The sequence below is a fragment of the Pseudophryne corroboree genome, chromosome 4 (genome assembly GCF_028390025.1).
Source record: "Pseudophryne corroboree isolate aPseCor3 chromosome 4, aPseCor3.hap2, whole genome shotgun sequence".
In the NCBI taxonomy this organism is placed as follows: domain Eukaryota; kingdom Metazoa; phylum Chordata; class Amphibia; order Anura; family Myobatrachidae; genus Pseudophryne; species Pseudophryne corroboree.
The window spans coordinates 695,783,684-695,802,331 of NC_086447.1; the positions used below are offsets into that span (position 1 = coordinate 695,783,684).

At 45.0% G+C, this 18,648-nt stretch overlaps 1 protein-coding gene across 2 annotated transcripts in view; it reads left to right on the forward strand.

The window, feature by feature from the left end:
• Positions 1 to 596: 596 nt before the first annotated feature.
• STX11 (syntaxin 11) overlaps positions 597 to 18,648 on the forward strand; it is a 133,761-nt gene continuing 115,709 nt past the window's right edge. Inside the window, exon 1 of one of the 2 annotated variants that reach the window (XM_063917936.1) lies at positions 597 to 1,044. Coding sequence is in view for 1 of the 2 variants with exons in the window: in XM_063917935.1 (XP_063774005.1) it covers positions 1,330 to 1,363 (34 nt within the window). In the remaining variant the exon portion in view is untranslated. Of the gene's footprint in view, positions 1,045 to 1,288; positions 1,364 to 18,648 lie in introns of those variants that run through there. The other variant, XM_063917935.1, reaches the window with a different exon arrangement.

Consider the following 18,648-nt stretch of genomic DNA (forward strand, 5'->3'; position numbering starts at 1 on the left):
AACGATCTTCCTTTCTAGGAAGATCAATAGCATCTGCTTGTAATGAGCTACTGAATACATACTCAATACATGCTCATGGGAGTTTCCACTTTGTAAATTCCCCATACCACAATTACTGACACAACAGTAACCTGTAGGCGGGAGGCAGAACAGACCATAAATGAATCAATGGAGGCTGGCTTATTATACCAACAGTGACGATTATACAAGTCTGCTCTCTCCCTGCGTTATGTATAAATGTAATTTTATATGCAATCTGGTCTACAACAGGAATGCCACCCCTATTAGTTTGCACATAGAAAATATATTTTCTCTAATGTAGACCAGTGGTTCTCATCCAGGTCATGTTTTCATGATTTCTGCCTGCGGAAACAGGTGGGAGTATTAATAAAAGTGACTAAGCTAACGAAATCCAGAAAACATGACCTGTTTGGGTATATGAGGGCTGGACGGAGTTGAGTACCACTGATGTAGATGTATGCAATATCCATTAGAGTGTGCAAGGAACCTGCCTAAAGGAAATATAGATAAACACTGTCACAAAGCTTTAACCCTGCACTAACCTCCAATTATAAACCATATACCAATTTGAACGCGATGCAATACTACACACAAGCTCACATGGACAACACAGTGAAGCCAGTGAGCAGCGCACACAGCACAATGCATCGCAGCCTGGCACTCAAATCACAGCGTGAAGGTGCACGGATGGAGCTCGTGAAAAATCGCAGGAAACCTGACAGGCGTGTGGGTGGAAACACCTCCTTTCAGTCGCTGTAGTAGATCGCTGCTTCCTCTTGAGACAGGCAGCTCCCTCCCACCTGTCCGAGACACAGCTGCAGACAGGAGCTGTGCTGTAGAGAGGAGCAGCACGGCTATTACTCATTTATCATCCGACAGGCATAAGCGCACATGCGGCTGGCTACGCTTCACCCTGGACACGTTTAGCAGGGAATGACCGGAGTGATGCGCCTGATGTGTTCTTTCTGCACCTGTATCTAGTACGGAGCTCGGACCCTAGGCACTGCAGCTTCTACTACTACAGTAAGTGCTCTTTGTTTACTGACCTACAGTGTTATATTTATAGTTTCCGCGTGATACATACACACATGTGATCAGGCAATTGGGTACTTGCAGGGAGTTATTACCAGTATTGTGTGTTCTTATAGAGTGTAAACATATTTGATCTAGCATCAGCCGCTGATTTTACAGTGAAGTTTGTATTTATTGAGATGAGCATGCTCGCACGGGTGTAGTACTGGTGACCGGCTGCTCGCACAGCTGCAGGGATCACAATGGCACTCCCACTTTAGCCTACATGGTTAGACAATGTGCTGTATCAGGTCACTTGTTAGTCATACAGGTAACTATTGTTTTATTATTCTTTTTAATGTTGACTTGTAAGGTGCTGCAGTGCAGGCCAGTGGGGAAAACAAAGATGTAAAAAGAAAAGACAGGTATGTCAAGATAAATGTTGGGTCTTAGGACAAGGGACCTATAGGGCCACCTGCAACTACATACAATGTACTGTAATTGTATTTAGTATTTCTTTACCTGCACTTGGCATGGCCTGTATTCCTGCGCTGGTGTAGGGTAAATGCCTCACTCGCTGACAGTCTGCAGTTAATTAGGCTTACCATACATATCCCTTTAAACTGGGGTACTCATGAATTACATAGGTTCTGTGGCTGGCTTAATTTAAACCAGCACTTCACCTGGTTTTAGCCATCCATTTAACCTGTGTAATTGATGGGTGTCCCGGTTGAAAGTGATAGTATGGTTAAGTCTACAGTTAATGCTATCGGCATTCTGACTGTACAGAACAAGCTGTAGTAACACATTGTGGTGGTGGTGGTGGATATCTACTGTTAGGATCTCCATTTGTTTGTTGGAAACCCAGGGGGTATCCACCCACCCAATGCGTGTCAATTTATATTAAATTACTGTGAGTGCGGGAAATACATCTGAGTTCTCTTTATATTTTCATTGCTGACATTGTCATCTGTTACTGAAGTAAAAAGAAAAAAACTTAAGTGCAGTACCCTCTGATATTGCCAGAGGTCACCCCATATCTGTGCACTAAATATGTGTTGAAAAAACCCTGGCATAAGGCATCTGATGGTACAGAATCGGAGTGTAGTTGTTTTAGCCAATAGCAGCCACACCCTGGTATTTAAAAATCTAATCCCTGAAGAACTCGAAGATGCATTTTAGATGTTAAAACCATACACATAAAGTTATGCTGCGCTGTCTCATTTATATGGTATCGGCTGTAGATGTAGCATATTTAGGGGGCAGGGGACACTTTATAAAAATGATCACGAAGAACTAATATATAAAACAGCTTAGAAATTGAGGGGGGTAAAAACTGTACTACATTTCTAAAGATTACACTGATGATCTTCCTTCTCCAATTATAAATCGTGCCATGGCCAGCATCGAGGGTATGCTGCAGCCTATGGTCACCCACAACAAACAAAAGCAGAGGGAATCCTCAGACTTGGGGTGTGTTTGATACTGTGAGCCACAGTGATAGGACGCTCCTAGTATTGCTAAATGTTTATGCTGCAGCCTGATCTAGCTGCAGTCCTTGTCCTCCCTTGACATCACAGTGCCATCACCAAGTGTTGCTGGCAGCAGGAAGCATCTCATGCTGTCTCCTAGGTAACAAGTACGATCTTTGCGCTACAGTCTGGCCAGGGACAGGATGGAGACCTAGTGGAGTGTGGGATTGGTGATTGCAAGGGATATCCCACCGCCCTGGAGGTAGCTACATTTACTACACCAACAGTGACTCAGACACGATGATACTGCTAGCCCCTGCACCTACCTGCCCTGGCTGGAGGGTATCAAGTCAGGAATTCCTATGGCTAACATCCCGATTCCCCTCATCCACATACCTAGGTACCCCTCACTACTGGATACAGGTTCTCCCACATGCCCAGTTACTCCTCAGTACTGGAGGCAGGGTCATCCACATTGCAAGGTAATCCTTACTTATAGAGGGTATCCGGATGATAGGTCAACATTCTCAAAATGTCGATCTAACAATGGTTGACACATGAAGAGGTTGAAATGAATTTTTTTTCATGACTTTTTTTCAAACTTTACCACCTGCGTGGACTACAATTGGGAATACTAACCTGTCCTAAGCATGGTGAGCAACCGTGGTGCACTATTTGGGAGTCCACATGCTGGAAGGAATATTTTGAAACCAAAAGACATTAAAAAGCCATTTCGACCTATTCATGTGTCGACCTTATGCATGTCGACCATTTGGTGCTGACCCATTGATCCATAATGCCTTTAGAGGCAGGCTCCTCTGCATATAAAGTGTATGCTCCGTGACCACCTCTCTAAGGGCCCCCTGCTACCTACCACTGATTGGATCACCGATTTTCATTGGCGGCCACTGACAGCTGTCACACTCTCATTGACTCTGGTCATGAAGGCCCTGACAGTCCAGTCTGACCCTTTTTCTCACCAAGGTGGAGGAAATAAAAATCTCCTACACCCGTGCTTTAAATAAACAGCCCTCTAAAGGTCCAAATTGAACATAAAAGCTGACGAAAGGTATTGGGAGGACTTTATTCACCTAGGGGCCTATTTAGAAATAATGTCACTATAACCCTGAAAATTGATATTCCTTATTGCTTTGTATTGCTGTAATTTGGAATGCTTTTTTGGGGCTATTTAGTAAAGAGCACTCAGCAGGACAGTGGTTCTGATAAGAACCCATCTTAGTGTAGAGAAATATATTTAAGTAATAGCTACTCAATTACTTTCTTGTCTGGTTCAGACCTGGCTTGTAGAATGCACATTGGTATCTGAAAAGCTGGAAAAAAACCTTGCAAATCCAATTTTTTTGGGAACTGCAGTAACCGGCATTCAGCTCTTGTCAAAATCTTGTAGAATCTGCTTTTCTGAATTATTTGCTTGCATCCTATAGAGCTGCAATGAATCAGGCTTGCAAGAGGGGTAAACACTGTCCTCTTCTACACACAGTCCTGGTACTTGCAGTTTAATTGATATTGAGTTTGGTACTTATCTAATTTTAAGTTAAAATATTTAACCCATTTATACAGGTCTCTTCATGCATAGAAACCACTACAGTGGACAGCTGTTCAAATGATTATCTCCTATAGAAACTCTCTTGGAATCTCTAGTGCATGGTGTCCTCTTCTTTGGACCACTACCAAACTTAGGAGGTACTTCAGGGACTTCTGTAAAATAGTTTTACTCAAAGATAGCAGATCAGGAAAAATAATTACATTCAAAATTCAGGGAAAGTAACGTTTAGGGCATAATTTGGTAGATGTTTTGATCAAGCACTCAATTAATTTTTTTCACAGTTGATATAAAATCATATGTGCACTTCAGTGGGCATCATGCAATACAAAGATCCATACTGTATGCAAGGCTTATCCTGGCATATAGGCCTAACCTAAATATTTTCCTCATAAAATAGCCATATATCCCAATTTTGACAGCTGATAACATACAATGATACATATAAGACTATCTTAACTTTTTTGAAATTGTAAATGTTTTCAAATTATCATTAGTAGCAGCTGGGGTAGTAGTGGTGAACGCTTTGTTAGTATTTTTATTTTCTCTAACGTCCTAGAGGATGCTGGGGACTCCGTAAGGACCATGGGGATAGACGGGCTCCGCAGGAGACATGGGCACTTTAAGAAAGACTTTGGATCTGGGTGTGCACTGGCTCCTCCCTCTATGCCCCTCCTCCAGACCTCAGTTAGTTTGATACTATGCCCAGTGGAGACTGGATGCTTTCAGGGAGCTCTCCTGAGTTTCCTGTCAGAAAGTATTTTAGTTAGGTTTTTTATTTTCAGGGAGCCTGCTGGCAACAGACTCCCTGCATCGAGGGACTGAGGAGAGAGAAACAGACCTACTTCTCTGAGTTTCAAGGCTCTGTTTCTTAGGCTGCTGGACACCATTAGCTCCAGAGGGATTGGTACGCAGGTCTCACCCTCGCCGTCCGTCCCAGAGCCGCGCCGCCGTCCTCCTCGCAGAGCCGGAAGATAGAAGCCGGGTGAGTATGAGAAGAAAAGAAGACTTCAGAGGCGGCAGAAGACATCTTGATCTTCATAGAGGTAACGCACAGCAGTGAAGCTGTGCGCCATTGCTCCCATTCACCTCGCACACATCTGTCACTGTAAGGGTGCAGGGGGGGGGGCGCCCTGGGCAGCAATATAAACCTCTCCTGCGACAAAAGTACATATATACATGTACAGCTGGGCACTGTACATGTATATAAAGAGCCCCCGCCATGTTTTTAAGAATTTTGAGCGGGACAGAAGCCCGCCACCGAGGGGGCGGGGCTTCTCCCTCAGCACTCACCAGCGCCATTTTCTCCACAGCACAGCGCTGTTAGGAAGCTCCCCGGACTCTCCCCTGCTTACTCACGGTGACGGAGGGTTTTCAAGAGGGGGGGGCACATAATTGGCGCATATACATACATAAAGGCGCTACTGGGTAAACATTCTGTGTTTTTCCTGGGTCATATAGCGCTGGGGTGTGTGCTGGCATACTCTCTCTCTGTCTCTCCAAAGGGCCTGGTGGGGAACCTGTCTTCAGAAAAGAGCTTCCCTGTGTGTGTGTGTGGTGTGTCGGTACACGTGTGTCGACATGTCTGAGGTTGAAGGCTCACCTAAGGAGGAGGGGGAGTGTATGAATGTAAGGTCTCTGTCGGCAGCGCCGACACCTGACTGGATGGATATGTGGAATGTTTTAAGTGCTAATGTAAATTTATTGCACAAAAGATTAGACAAAGCTGAGGCTAGGGAACAGTCAGGGAGTCAAACCATGTCTGTCCCAATGTCGCCGGGACCTTCGGAGTCTCAGAAGCGCACACTATCCCAAATAGTTGACGCAGATACCGACACGGATTCAGACTCCAGTGTCGACTACGATGATGCAAAATTGCAGCCAAAAGTGGCTAAATGTATTCGATATATGATTATTGCAATAAAAGATGTTTTGCATATCACAGAGGAACCCCCTGTCCCTGACACGAGGGTACACATGTATAAAGGAAAGAAGCCTGAGGTCACCTTTCCATCCTCACATGAGCTGAACGAATTATGCGAAAAAGCTTGGGAAACTCCTGTCAAAGTCAGAAAAATGTCTCAATGCACGTTGCCATATTTGCACCGCACACTGGTCCGCGCTGCGCGTGCGTACGCTCTCCCGTGGAGGCGCATACCCGCAATAGCGTGCACTCGCAGGCGCGGTATGCGTATTTACGGTAGAGTTTATGTAGTCGTAGCGTGCGACTCATTCGTTACAAATGTTCACAATTAATGTAGTTTATAGATCATGGTCCCTTTGATAGATTCTGAAAGTTTGGTTAAAATACAATGTCCCAGAGCTGAGGAATCCCTCTTTATATCGTACGAAGGGTCTAACAGGAATCATACAGCAGTGTTTGGTACCCATCGGAAGAGTATTTAATTAGCAATATTCCGGTGTTGGTTTGGAGCGTATTAATCGCTCGTGCGAATAGTTATGGACATAAGAAGTTTATGTCCATTTCTATTATTTACACATACTCAGGTATGCGGCGGGAAACCCAGTTTCCCACCCACCTGAGCTGTTGGAAATCGTCACAGCCCACCTGTATGAATCACCCTATGACCTTTTGTTATGATACAGGGCCGAATTCCTTCGGCCAATGGACAATGGGATTGTAGGACCAGGAGATTGCATTGTGTGTGGGGCATAAATAGGCAGGCCGACCACATCCAGCTCTCACTCTCTCATCAACGGTTATCTGCTGATAGCCGGGAGCTGGATATCGAGGCGCAGGCGATCATACCCTTTGTGCGTAAGTTTCTCTCCGTAATCATTGTCTTTCTGTGAGCCAATTTCTCTCATCTCTCTCTCTCTCTCTCTCTCTCTCTCTCTCTCTCTCTCTCTCTGTTCTGTTCTCTCATATCTCCCCTAGACTAGGCTAGTATTGTATTGTATTAGATAGTATTGTATTGTATTGCATTTAGGTCAGTGTAGTATTGTCTTTTTGTATTTATTGTTTAGTTCTGTGGTTAGGAAGTCTTTGTTATATTGTAGTGTATCATTTGTACTGTTATCCCCTTTTTACAAGTATATTAGATATAATACAGTTAATAGGCTTTGGAACCTAAACCAGTATCTGTGTATTTTCTATAGTGTTAAGTGTTCACTTGAGCGTCGGTGACGCTCAAGCAGCTTTGTAGTTAGTCAGGTTACACAAGGTTGCACTTACACCCTGTACTCACATTAAGGTATTCTTTGTATTTCTTTGGTATAAGGTTTAAACATTAAGGTATAGCGTTGTGAGCGTCTGCGCCGCTGGTGATCTCCTCGTGGTCTCGAGCGTCCGCTACGCCATAGCGAATCATTACTCTAGTCATAGCCAATAACGTGTCCTGTGATCACTGGGCCGTGAGCGAACGTGACGCTTGAGCGTCTCGCCTACGGCTGAGCGATCGCTACGCCAATAGCGTACCATTACGGTACTTCTTAAGCAAACAGCGTACAGTGTTCTTAGCTTCATAAAGGGTTGTTATACGACAAAGGAATTTAGCATTGTCAATTGGGGACTCGTCCTATCCTTCTCATATCTGCACTAGGTAGATCAGCAGACATTATCCCTCCAGCAAAGGGTGGGAGGTTGTCTCACAGTGCTGACGGGATAAGCGTCTGCTTCGCTTAGATAAAGAGTGCTGAAGGAATCCGGGAACCGGAAGTAAGAACAAAACGCTTGTGTCTTTTAAAACTGTTTATTTCTCTTCTGTCTTGCGTATACACGCACGCATACATATATCTGCATTTTCTGTTTCATTTTCGTATATCACTATTCCTGTTTGCCAAATTTTATAGTTGATAGAAAGTGCTAAAAAGAGATTTGCTGTTATTTCATAGTAGAGGTGATAGTTAAAGTATAGAACAAACACACGGTTTGTCTGAGATACAAGGCAGTCAGTGTGGATTGCGGTAGATGATCAGGGATCATTTACATTGATAAAAATAGAAATTGTGTTACGGTGGATCTTTATATTGCGTACACGTGTCGCTAACAAAGACTAGCGTACGCAATCCAAAGGCAGACGCACGCAGCGTTCATTACGCAACGTAGCGTCCGGTTACGCCCACGTAGCTCAAGCTGTGATAAAGTGAAGTAACGCAAAGGCAATAATTAACGCACAGCGGTAGATAACGCGACGCGGTAAATAACGCAAATCTATTTTTGGAAAAATCTGAAATTTAGTTTAACAGATCCTGCTCCTAATTGGTAACACTTTTGGCCTAAAGACAATTTCTGCGCAGAAATAGATATAGAAACAAAAGTGTACATGTGTTGAGTGAGTGTGTTTTGTATACAAAAGTTTATATAACTTTAAGGTGGAACCAAAAGGAAAGCCGGGTACTCGTCAAGGGACATACGTGTAAGTGACATATACGGTGGCTAGGGAGGCATCCCTGGTTAAATAATATTTGAGCATTAGAGTATAGCGGACCATAAGGTAACAAGACCAGGAGGTCATAAGGTAACAAGACCAGGAGGTCATAAGGTAACAGACCAGGAGGTCATAAGGTAACAGGTAAAATAGACAAAGAGGTCCGCTATAAAAGTCCAGTGGCACAACGCCTGGGGTGTTGGTGCAGAACCCATATAGGCCATACAAGCTCTTGCTGAAGGAATCGCGGCCGGAAACATCGATTCCATTGATCTTTCAGTACATGACAAGTAGTGCTCGTGTACTGAACGATTGGACCGCACGTAATTGTGTGCAGTAGTTAGTAATCTGACCTAATACCATTAGAGTAAAGTGGTCACAAACGCTATTTGTACATTCTGACGTGATTTGTGTAATTTTTTATTTTTGGAAGGGAAGTTCGCTGGTCACTCAGGAACTATCCAACAACCGATACTTGCTGGGGAACGCGCCCCAGTAAATAAAGGTTCACAGGGGCCCTAGGTTGGGTACAGCAGCTCTGGTTACAGTGATTGCAGTACTGGCCAACGTGGGCGAGAAGTAAGTGGGGTACTTGATAAACCACCACCGCCGGCCTGCCCAAGGACATCTTGGTTTGTTTGTAAGGGTTCGCTGAAAACCTTGAGATAAAGATCCAAGGAGGAATAAGCAACGCCTGCAGATTATGGGGGCCATTTGTTCAGGTAGGGGGCGATCAACCTCGGTTCGGGTTGATTCAGAGAACCGACCAGTTGGGTCGGCACGATATGTAATGTGTGAAAAATACGGTAGTCACACAGAGGTTTTATGTGATGAATGGGAGAGAATGACTGTACAAGACAGGGACAAATTCCCAAGAATAGGTAGCTTCAGTCCAGAAGTGTTACAAAATTTAAGGAGGAGGATATGTCTCGTAAAATCAACAAAGAGACGAATTCAACATCATGATTGTTTACAGTTATGGCACCAGGAAGGTGAGATACAGAGAGGTTTGGCTCTGGCGGCAGGATCTGGGGCAGTCAGGAAGTTGATTGCCACAGCTCCTCCTCCACCATACATTGCAGGAGAGAGGTTGATTGCGGAGAGAAACGCACTGGGTTGTAAAACACAAACTCTTAGTAACCCTGTAAATGTTAATGACGTTAACCAAATAACTCATGCAAGTATTAACCCGTGCAAGATGTACCCTGTTTTGAACCTTCCTCAGGAGTGTGATCAAGAAGACGATTCAGCAACAATTTCAGCTCTCTCTCTTGCAGCCACCATAGCAGAGACCACAGTAGGCACAGCGACACCCACGAGATTAGTGAAAGCCCCTAGCGGAGGGATAGGTGAGGTCGTGTCAACGGATGGACTTGCCCCAAGAGACTGTGATCCGGATTTTGATGTTAACCATGATGTTGACCAGAGCAGTCTGTTCCGGCGAGAGTACCATAGAGGTCGAGAGAGGTTCTGGAATGGGTTCCGATTATGATGATGGAGGCGTAGTTTTCCAAGATCAACCAAACCAACAAGCAAAGGCGAGTATCAGAAAACGATCCGATAGAAGAAATTGTGATGGATTGTTAGCTGAAGAAAATTGTATCTGTAGGCTCTGTGATAATCTGGTTGAAGATGGATGCATAAAGAAATGCCAATCTAGTTTTAATATCCATATGGACCGGCATCCATTGAGTGACTATCACTCTCTAGTGGGTAATGTGTTAAACCAAACAGATTGTTGGGTATGCTCTCAAGTACCTCAGGGTCACAGTAAATCAGGGCTAGTACCATTTCCTTTAACGTTAGGGGAGGTACTTGAGCTAAGTGGTGGGAGACCGGTGGACCGGAGGTTTAACATCTCCAGCCCTCCTAGTTTGAAGCTCCACCAATACCATGTGGATAGGTCCCTCATATGTTTTAACATCTCCAATCCCAGAAAACCGGGAAATTGGGAAGTGTCATGGAGCAACCTTACCATGACCTTTTCACACAGAGCAGATAGAATGCCTACAGATACAGAGCTCGTACGCCACATAGCCAGTAGAGGAAAATCTTTCCGGTATCGATATACCTTAGGAAATAGGATTACTAGAGTTGGAGAGGTATCACCAGGATACTGTGCACATATCGTACAAACCGATACGTGCATTAGGCAGATGGAAGAATTAGGGTCAGGAGATTTCACCTGGAAGGTTTGTAACATGGTCATGTCCTTCTCCGTCCCTTATGTTCTCCCCGATGACGCATATTTCATATGTGGGAGAAAGGCGTACAAGTGGCTTGCCCCAAACTCTGAAGGATTGTGTTATATTGGAAAAGTATTGCCTGAAGTGATGACTGTTACACATGACAAAATGAAGGACATACACCGTGGTGCCCAAGCTCCTTATACTCACACTCATTACGAGCACCGAGTTAAAAGACAACTGTCAGAAAGGTTAGAGCATCCGGCCTCTGATCTTATCCATGAATCCACCGGGATTCAGGTCCTGGTCGCGTTAGATTTCACTCGCACCGCTCGGGGAGTGATGAATTATAGATACATTTCCGCACTCGCCAATTTGTTAGATAATATCACTGAAATGTATGATGACACGTTTAGATACACTGGAAGAGAACTTCAAGCTTATAAAACAGAACTAGTTCAGCATAGGATGGTTCTTAATTATCTTACAGCAGTAACAGGCGGATATTGTGTTACATTAGCAACACAGTACGGCATAAAGTGTTGCACGTATATCACCAATAGCACCGAGGATCCGGTAGAGGTCATAGACCAAAAGATGGACGATATTCTCCAATTGAAGTGGGAATTTCGTCGAAAACACAATCTCACCCTTGCTGCTGTAGGTAATGAGCTGACTGGTTGGGTGTCATGGTTGAACCCGCGAAATTGGTTCTCCGGTTTGGGAGACTGGGCTCAAGGAGTCATAATGGATGTTGGAAAGTTTCTACTATGTATCTTGGGTGTCGTTATATCGATTGGATTGATATTTAGATGCGGGCAGGCTTTAATGAGGTGCAAACAAAGTACAAAAGTGATGAGCTTGAGGAGTGAGGAAACCGTAATTAACCTGGATTTGATTTATGACCCAATGATAGAAACCAGAATGTGATGAAAATGCGATTATACGGTCCGTTTCTTTCACCTGTTTTTCTGCTTTTTCTCCAAGATACAAAGACCCCCTTGGACGAGGAAGCTGACGAGACGAGATGTATACAGACAACGGATTGACCAAAGAAGAAGATTTGACAACTTTAAATATGGACACTTGATGAACTTTGCCATGGATCCCCAGTTTCCCTAGTACTTTTAAACTCGCGCTAGCCCAACATTTTTTGTAAATCTGATGGCTCAGACAAAGCTATTTGCTCATGCCCAAGGAGCAATACAGCGCAAAGAAGACGACTCTCAACAGATACCGAACACAACTTCGACGACAGATGTACATTTCCCTGACATAGAATATCATTGCATTTTCCATAAGTGTTCTTTATCTTCATCTCTACAACCCTCAGGTAATGACACACATAGACGATAGGGAATACAGGCACAGATATCAGCAACCACATACCTCCCCCATTCATGTATCATCAACTAAAATGTGCTCCCCATTTTGTTCAAAATCCGAAAAGAGCTCGGTAAAGTTTGACAGCCCATCCACAGACCTGTACCACAGGATAAGAAGGAATTCAAATGTATACTTCGCAATACCTCGAAGCTTGATTTACAACACGTACGGCACGATGATACATGACCCCCCAAACATGGATTCATACACACATGCTTCTGCTATCTCACTAGGTCATACCCTCTTCACACCTTCTCCTCTCTCCTCCCCTACCCAACCATGGAAATCAATTAACCCCTGACTTACATTTTTCTCCTTAAATGTTTTGTGGCAGTTATTATTGACTGCCAAAGGGTGGACTGTCAAAGTCAGAAAAATGTCTCAATGCACGTTGCCATATTTGCACCGCACACTGGTCCGCGCTGCGCGTGCGTACGCTCTCCCGTGGAGGCGCATACCCGCAATAGCGTGCACTCGCAGGCGCGGTATGCGTATTTACGGTAGAGTTTATGTAGTCGTAGCGTGCGACTCATTCGTTACAAATGTTCACAATTAATGTAGTTTATAGATCATGGTCCCTTTGATAGATTCTGAAAGTTTGGTTAAAATACAATGTCCCAGAGCTGAGGAATCCCTCTTTATATCGTACGAAGGGTCTAACAGGAATCATACAGCAGTGTTTGGTACCCATCGGAAGAGTATTTAATTAGCAATATTCCGGTGTTGGTTTGGAGCGTATTAATCGCTCGTGCGAATAGTTATGGACATAAGAAGTTTATGTCCATTTCTATTATTTACACATACTCAGGTATGCGGCGGGAAACCCAGTTTCCCACCCACCTGAGCTGTTGGAAATCGTCACAGCCCACCTGTATGAATCACCCTATGACCTTTTGTTATGATACAGGGCCGAATTCCTTCGGCCAATGGACAATGGGATTGTAGGACCAGGAGATTGCATTGTGTGTGGGGCATAAATAGGCAGGCCGACCACATCCAGCTCTCACTCTCTCATCAACGGTTATCTGCTGATAGCCGGGAGCTGGATATCGAGGCGCAGGCGATCATACCCTTTGTGCGTAAGTTTCTCTCCGTAATCATTGTCTTTCTGTGAGCCAATTTCTCTCATCTCTCTCTCTCTCTCTCTCTCTGTTCTGTTCTCTCATATCTCCCCTAGACTAGGCTAGTATTGTATTGTATTAGATAGTATTGTATTGTATTGCATTTAGGTCAGTGTAGTATTGTCTTTTTGTATTTATTGTTTAGTTCTGTGGTTAGGAAGTCTTTGTTATATTGTAGTGTATCATTTGTACTGTTATCCCCTTTTTACAAGTATATTAGATATAATACAGTTAATAGGCTTTGGAACCTAAACCAGTATCTGTGTATTTTCTATAGTGTTAAGTGTTCACTTGAGCGTCGGTGACGCTCAAGCAGCTTTGTAGTTAGTCAGGTTACACAAGGTTGCACTTACACCCTGTACTCACATTAAGGTATTCTTTGTATTTCTTTGGTATAAGGTTTAAACATTAAGGTATAGCGTTGTGAGCGTCTGCGCCGCTGGTGATCTCCTCGTGGTCTCGAGCGTCCGCTACGCCATAGCGAATCATTACTCTAGTCATAGCCAATAACGTGTCCTGTGATCACTGGGCCGTGAGCGAACGTGACGCTTGAGCGTCTCGCCTACGGCTGAGCGATCGCTACGCCAATAGCGTACCATTACGGTACTTCCTAAGCAAACAGCGTACAGTGTTCTTAGCTTCATAAAGGGTTGTTATACGACAAAGGAATTTAGCATTGTCACTCCAGACAAAAAACTGCAGATTCCCAAAAGGATTCTTATGGCGTATCCTTTCCCTCCAAAGGACAGAATACGGTGGGAATCCTCCCCTAGGGTAGACAAAGCATTGACACGCTTATCAAAAAAGATAGCGCTGCCATCCCAAGATACGGCTACCCTCAAGGATCCTGCTGACCGCAAGCAGGAGGTTACCTTGAAGTCCATTTACACACATTCTGGTACGATACTCAGACCGGCAATTGCGTCGGCCTGGGTTTGTAGTGCTGTAGCAGCATGGACAGATTCCTTATCAGCGGAAATTGAGACCCTAGATAAGGATACCATTTTAATGACCCTAGGGCATATAAAAGATGCTGTGTTATATATGAGGGATGCTCAAAGAGACATTAGTTTACTGGGTTCCAGAATAAACGCTATGTCTATTTCTGCTAGGCGAGTCTTATGGACCCGACAGTGGACAGGTGATGCCGACTCAAAGAGGCATGTGAGTTTTTACCTTACAAGGGTGAGGAATTATTTGGAGGAGGCTTCTCGGACCTCGTCTCCACAGCTACGGCAGGTAAATCAAATTTTTTGCCTTATGTTCCCTCACAACCTAAGAAAGCGCCTCATTATCAAATGCAGTCCTTTCGGTCAAATAAAAGCAAAAGAGTACGTGGATCGTCCTTTCTTGCCAGAGGTAAGGGCAGAGGGAAAAAGCTGCACAACACAGCTAGTTCCCAGGAACAGAAGTCCTCCCCGGCCTCTGCAAAATCCACCGCATGACGCTGGGGCTCCCCTGAGGGAGTCCGCTCCAGTGGGGGCACGTCTTCGACTTTTCAGCCACATCTGGGTTCACTCACAGGTGGATCCCTGGGCAATAGAAATGGTTTCTCAGGGATACAAGCTGGAATTCGTGCCCCCTCGCCGGTTTTTCAATTCGGCGCTACCGACTTCTCCCCTAGAAAGGGAAATAGTGTTACATGCGATTCAAAAATTGTGTATTCAACAAGTGGTGGTCGAGGTTCCCCTGCTTCAAAGAGGGAAGGGATACTACTCAACTCTGTTTGTGGTCCCAAAACCGGACAATTCGGTCAGACCCATTTTGAATTTAAAATCCCTGAACCTCTACTTAAATCGGTTCAAGTTCAAAATGGAATCGCTCAGAGCGGTCATCGCCAGCCTGGAAGGGGGAGATTTTATGGTATCTCTGGACATAAAGGATGCATACCTGCATGTTCCCATATATCCTCCTCATCAGGCGTACCTGAGATTTGCGGTACAGGATTGTCATTACCAATTTCAGACGTTGCCGTTTGGGCTTTCCACGGCCCCGAGGATTTTCACCAAGGTAATGGCGGAAATGATGGTGCTCCTGCGCAAGCAGGGTGTCACAATTATCCCATACTTGGATGATCTCCTCATAAAAGCGAGATCACGGGAGAAGTTGCTGAACAGCATATCACTTTCACTGAAGGTGTTACAGCAACACGGCTGGATTCTCAATATTCCAAAGTCGCAGCTGAATCCTACGTCTCGTTTGACCTTCTTGGGCATGATTCTGGACACAGACCAGAAAAGGGTTTTTCTTCCAAAAGAAAAAGCTCAAGAACTCATGTCTCTGGTCAGGAACTTATTGAAGCCAAAACAGGTGTCAGTTCATCACTGCACTCAAGTCCTGGGAAAGATGGTGGCATCATACAAAGCCATTCCCTTCGGCAGGTTCCATGCGAGGACTTTCCAATGGGACCTACTGGACAAGTGGTCCGGGTCACATCTACAAATTCATCAGCGGATCACCCTGTCCCCCAGAGCCAGGGTATCTCTCCTGTGGTGGCTGCAGAGTGCTCACCTCCTAGAGAGCCGCAGGTGCGGCATTCAGGACTGGATCCTGGTGACCACGGATGCGAGCCTCCGAGGTTGGGGAGCAGTCACACAGGTAAGAAATTGTCAAGGTCTTTGGTCAAGTCTAGAAACTTCACATCAACATCCTGGAACTGAGGGCCATATACAACGCCCTACGTCAAGCGGAGGCATTACTTCGCGACCAACCAGTACTGATCCAGTCAGACAACATCACCGCAGTAGCTCATGTAAACCGCCAAGGCGGCACAAGGAGCAGTGTGGTGATGGCGGAGGCCACCAGAATTCTTCGCTGGGCGGAGAATCATGTAAGCGCACTGTCAGCAGTGTTCATCCCGGGAGTGGACAACTGGGAAGCAGACTTCCTCAGCAGACACGACCTACATCCGGGAGAGTGGGGACTTCATCAGGAAGTCTTCGCGCAGATTGCAAGTCAGGGAGGACTGCCCCAAATAGACATGATAGCGTCCCGTCTCAACAAAAAGCTACAAAGGTATTGCACCAGGTCAAGAGACCCTCAGGCGGTAGCTGTGGACGCACTAGTGACACCGTGGGTGTTCCGGTCGGTCTATGTATTTCCTCCTCTTCCTCTCATACCCAAGGTGTTGAGAATAATAAGAAAAAGAGGAGTGAGAACAATCCTCATTGTTCCAGATTGGCCACGAAGGACCTGGTATCCGGATCTGCAGGAGATGCTCACAGAAGATCCGTGGCCTCTTCCTCTAAGACATGACCTGTTGCAACAGGGGCCCTGTCTGTTCCAAGACTTACCGCGGCTGCGTTTGACGGCATGGCGGTTGAACGCCGGATCCTAGCGGAAAAAGGAATTCCGGATGAGGTCATTCCTACCCTAATAAAGGCTAGGAAGGATGTGACATCAAAACATTATCACCGAATATGGTGAAAATATGTTTCTTGGTGTGAGGCCAGGAATGCCCCTACGGAAGAATTTCATCTGGGTCGTTTTCTTCACTTCATACAAACTGGAGTGAATTTGGGCCTAAAATTAGGATCTATTAAGGTTCAGATTTCGGCCTTATCCATTTTCTTTCAAAAGGAATTGGCCTCTCTCCCAGAAGTACAGACGTTTGTGAAGGGAGTACTGCATATTCAGCCTCCTTTTGTACCTCCGGTGGCGCCTTGGGACCTTAACGTGGTGTTAAGTTTCCTTAAGTCACATTGGTTTCAACCACTTAAAACGGTGGAGTTGAAATATCTCACTTGGAAGGTGGTCATGTTGTTAGCCTTGGCTTCGGCTAGGCGAGTTTCGGAATTAGCGGCTTTATCACATAAAAGCCCCTATCTGGTTTTCCATATGGATAGGACGGAATTGCGGACTCGTCCTCAATTCCTACCTAAAGTGGTCTCATCTTTTCATATGTACCAACCTATTGTTGTGCCTGTGGCTACGCGTGACTTGGATGATTCCGAGTCCCTTGATGTTGTCAGGGCTTTGAAAATTTACGTGGCCAGAACAGCTAGAGTCTGGAAGACAGAAGCACTGTTTGTCCTGTATGCAGCCAACAAGGTTGGCGCTCCCGCTTCAAAGCAGACTATTGCTCGCTGGATCTGTAACACGATTCAGCAGGCGCATTCTACGGCAGGATTGCCGTTACCAAAATCGGTTAAGGCCCATTCCACTAGGAAGGTGGGCTCTTCTTGGGCGGCTGCCCGAGGGGTCTCGGTACTACAGCTGTGCCGAGCTGCTGCTTGGTCGGGGTCAAACACCTTTGCAAAGTTCTATAAGTTTGATACCCTGGCTGAGGAGGACCTCCTGTTTGCTCAATCGGTGCTGCAGAGTCATCCGCACTCTCCCGCCCGTTTGGGAGCTTTGGTTTAATCCCCATGGTCCTTACGGAGTCCCCAGCATCTTCTAGGACGTTGGAGAAAATAAGATTTTAAACCTACCGGTAAATATTTTTCTCGTAGTCCGTAGAGGATGCTGGCCGCCCGTCCCAAGTGCGGACTACTTCTGCAAGACTTGTATATAGTTATTGCTTACATAAGGGTTATGTTATAGTTTCATCGGTTTTGGACCGATGCTATGTTGTTTTTTCATACTGTTAACTAGATAGTATATCACAAGTTATACGGTGTGATTGGTGTGGCTGGTATGAATCTTGCCCTTGGATTATCTAAAATCCTTTCCTCGTACAGTCCGTCTCCTCTGGGCACAGTTTCTCTAACTGAGGTCTGGAGGAGGGGCATAGAGGGAGGAGCCAGTGCACACCCATACCTAAAGTTCTTTCTTAAAGTGCCCATGTCTCCTGCGGAGCCCGTCTATCCCCATGGTCCTTACGGAGTCCACAGCATCCTCTATGGACTACGAGAAAAAGATTTACCGGTAGGTTTAAAATCTTATTTTTTCCAGGCATCAAGTGCATCTAGCAACATAGGTACAGAGTAGTATAACACGCACATGAGGGGGGAGTGGGTATCATGGATCAGTCTGTGGTGATGTACCTACAGGAGATTGTACATTCGGGTGTTCTTACACTTTCTTTATGTGACTTATGTAAAGACATGGCTGCTGTATAGAATGTCTGGATTCAATGACAAGAATCGGATGATTTCAAAGCATCCATTTTTAGCACATTAAATGCAAAGAGGAAGACCAAGTGAGACACCACCTCCATTGAAGCGCAGGGCCGTGTCAAAGGCACCCTCTGAAATCAAGTTCAGGGTGGAATATCATTGGCCAAACTTTACGAATGCAAAACATGCAAACAAGTGCCACGATGCAGCGTACATGCGTAAAACAAAGTAATCTTCATGCAGTGTCTTCAGCCTTTGTGTTCGGGGGTGGTTTCTCCAACTTTCATACTAAAATGGTTTGTTTGTGGAAAAGACTTACTTTTCTAGGTATGAAACAAACTCAGAAGTAAAGGAAAATATTTGTTTTATAAATACTAAGGGCATGTTTGTTTCTGGATGAAATTTATCCATAAATAGATGTAAAACAAAAGTATTGTTT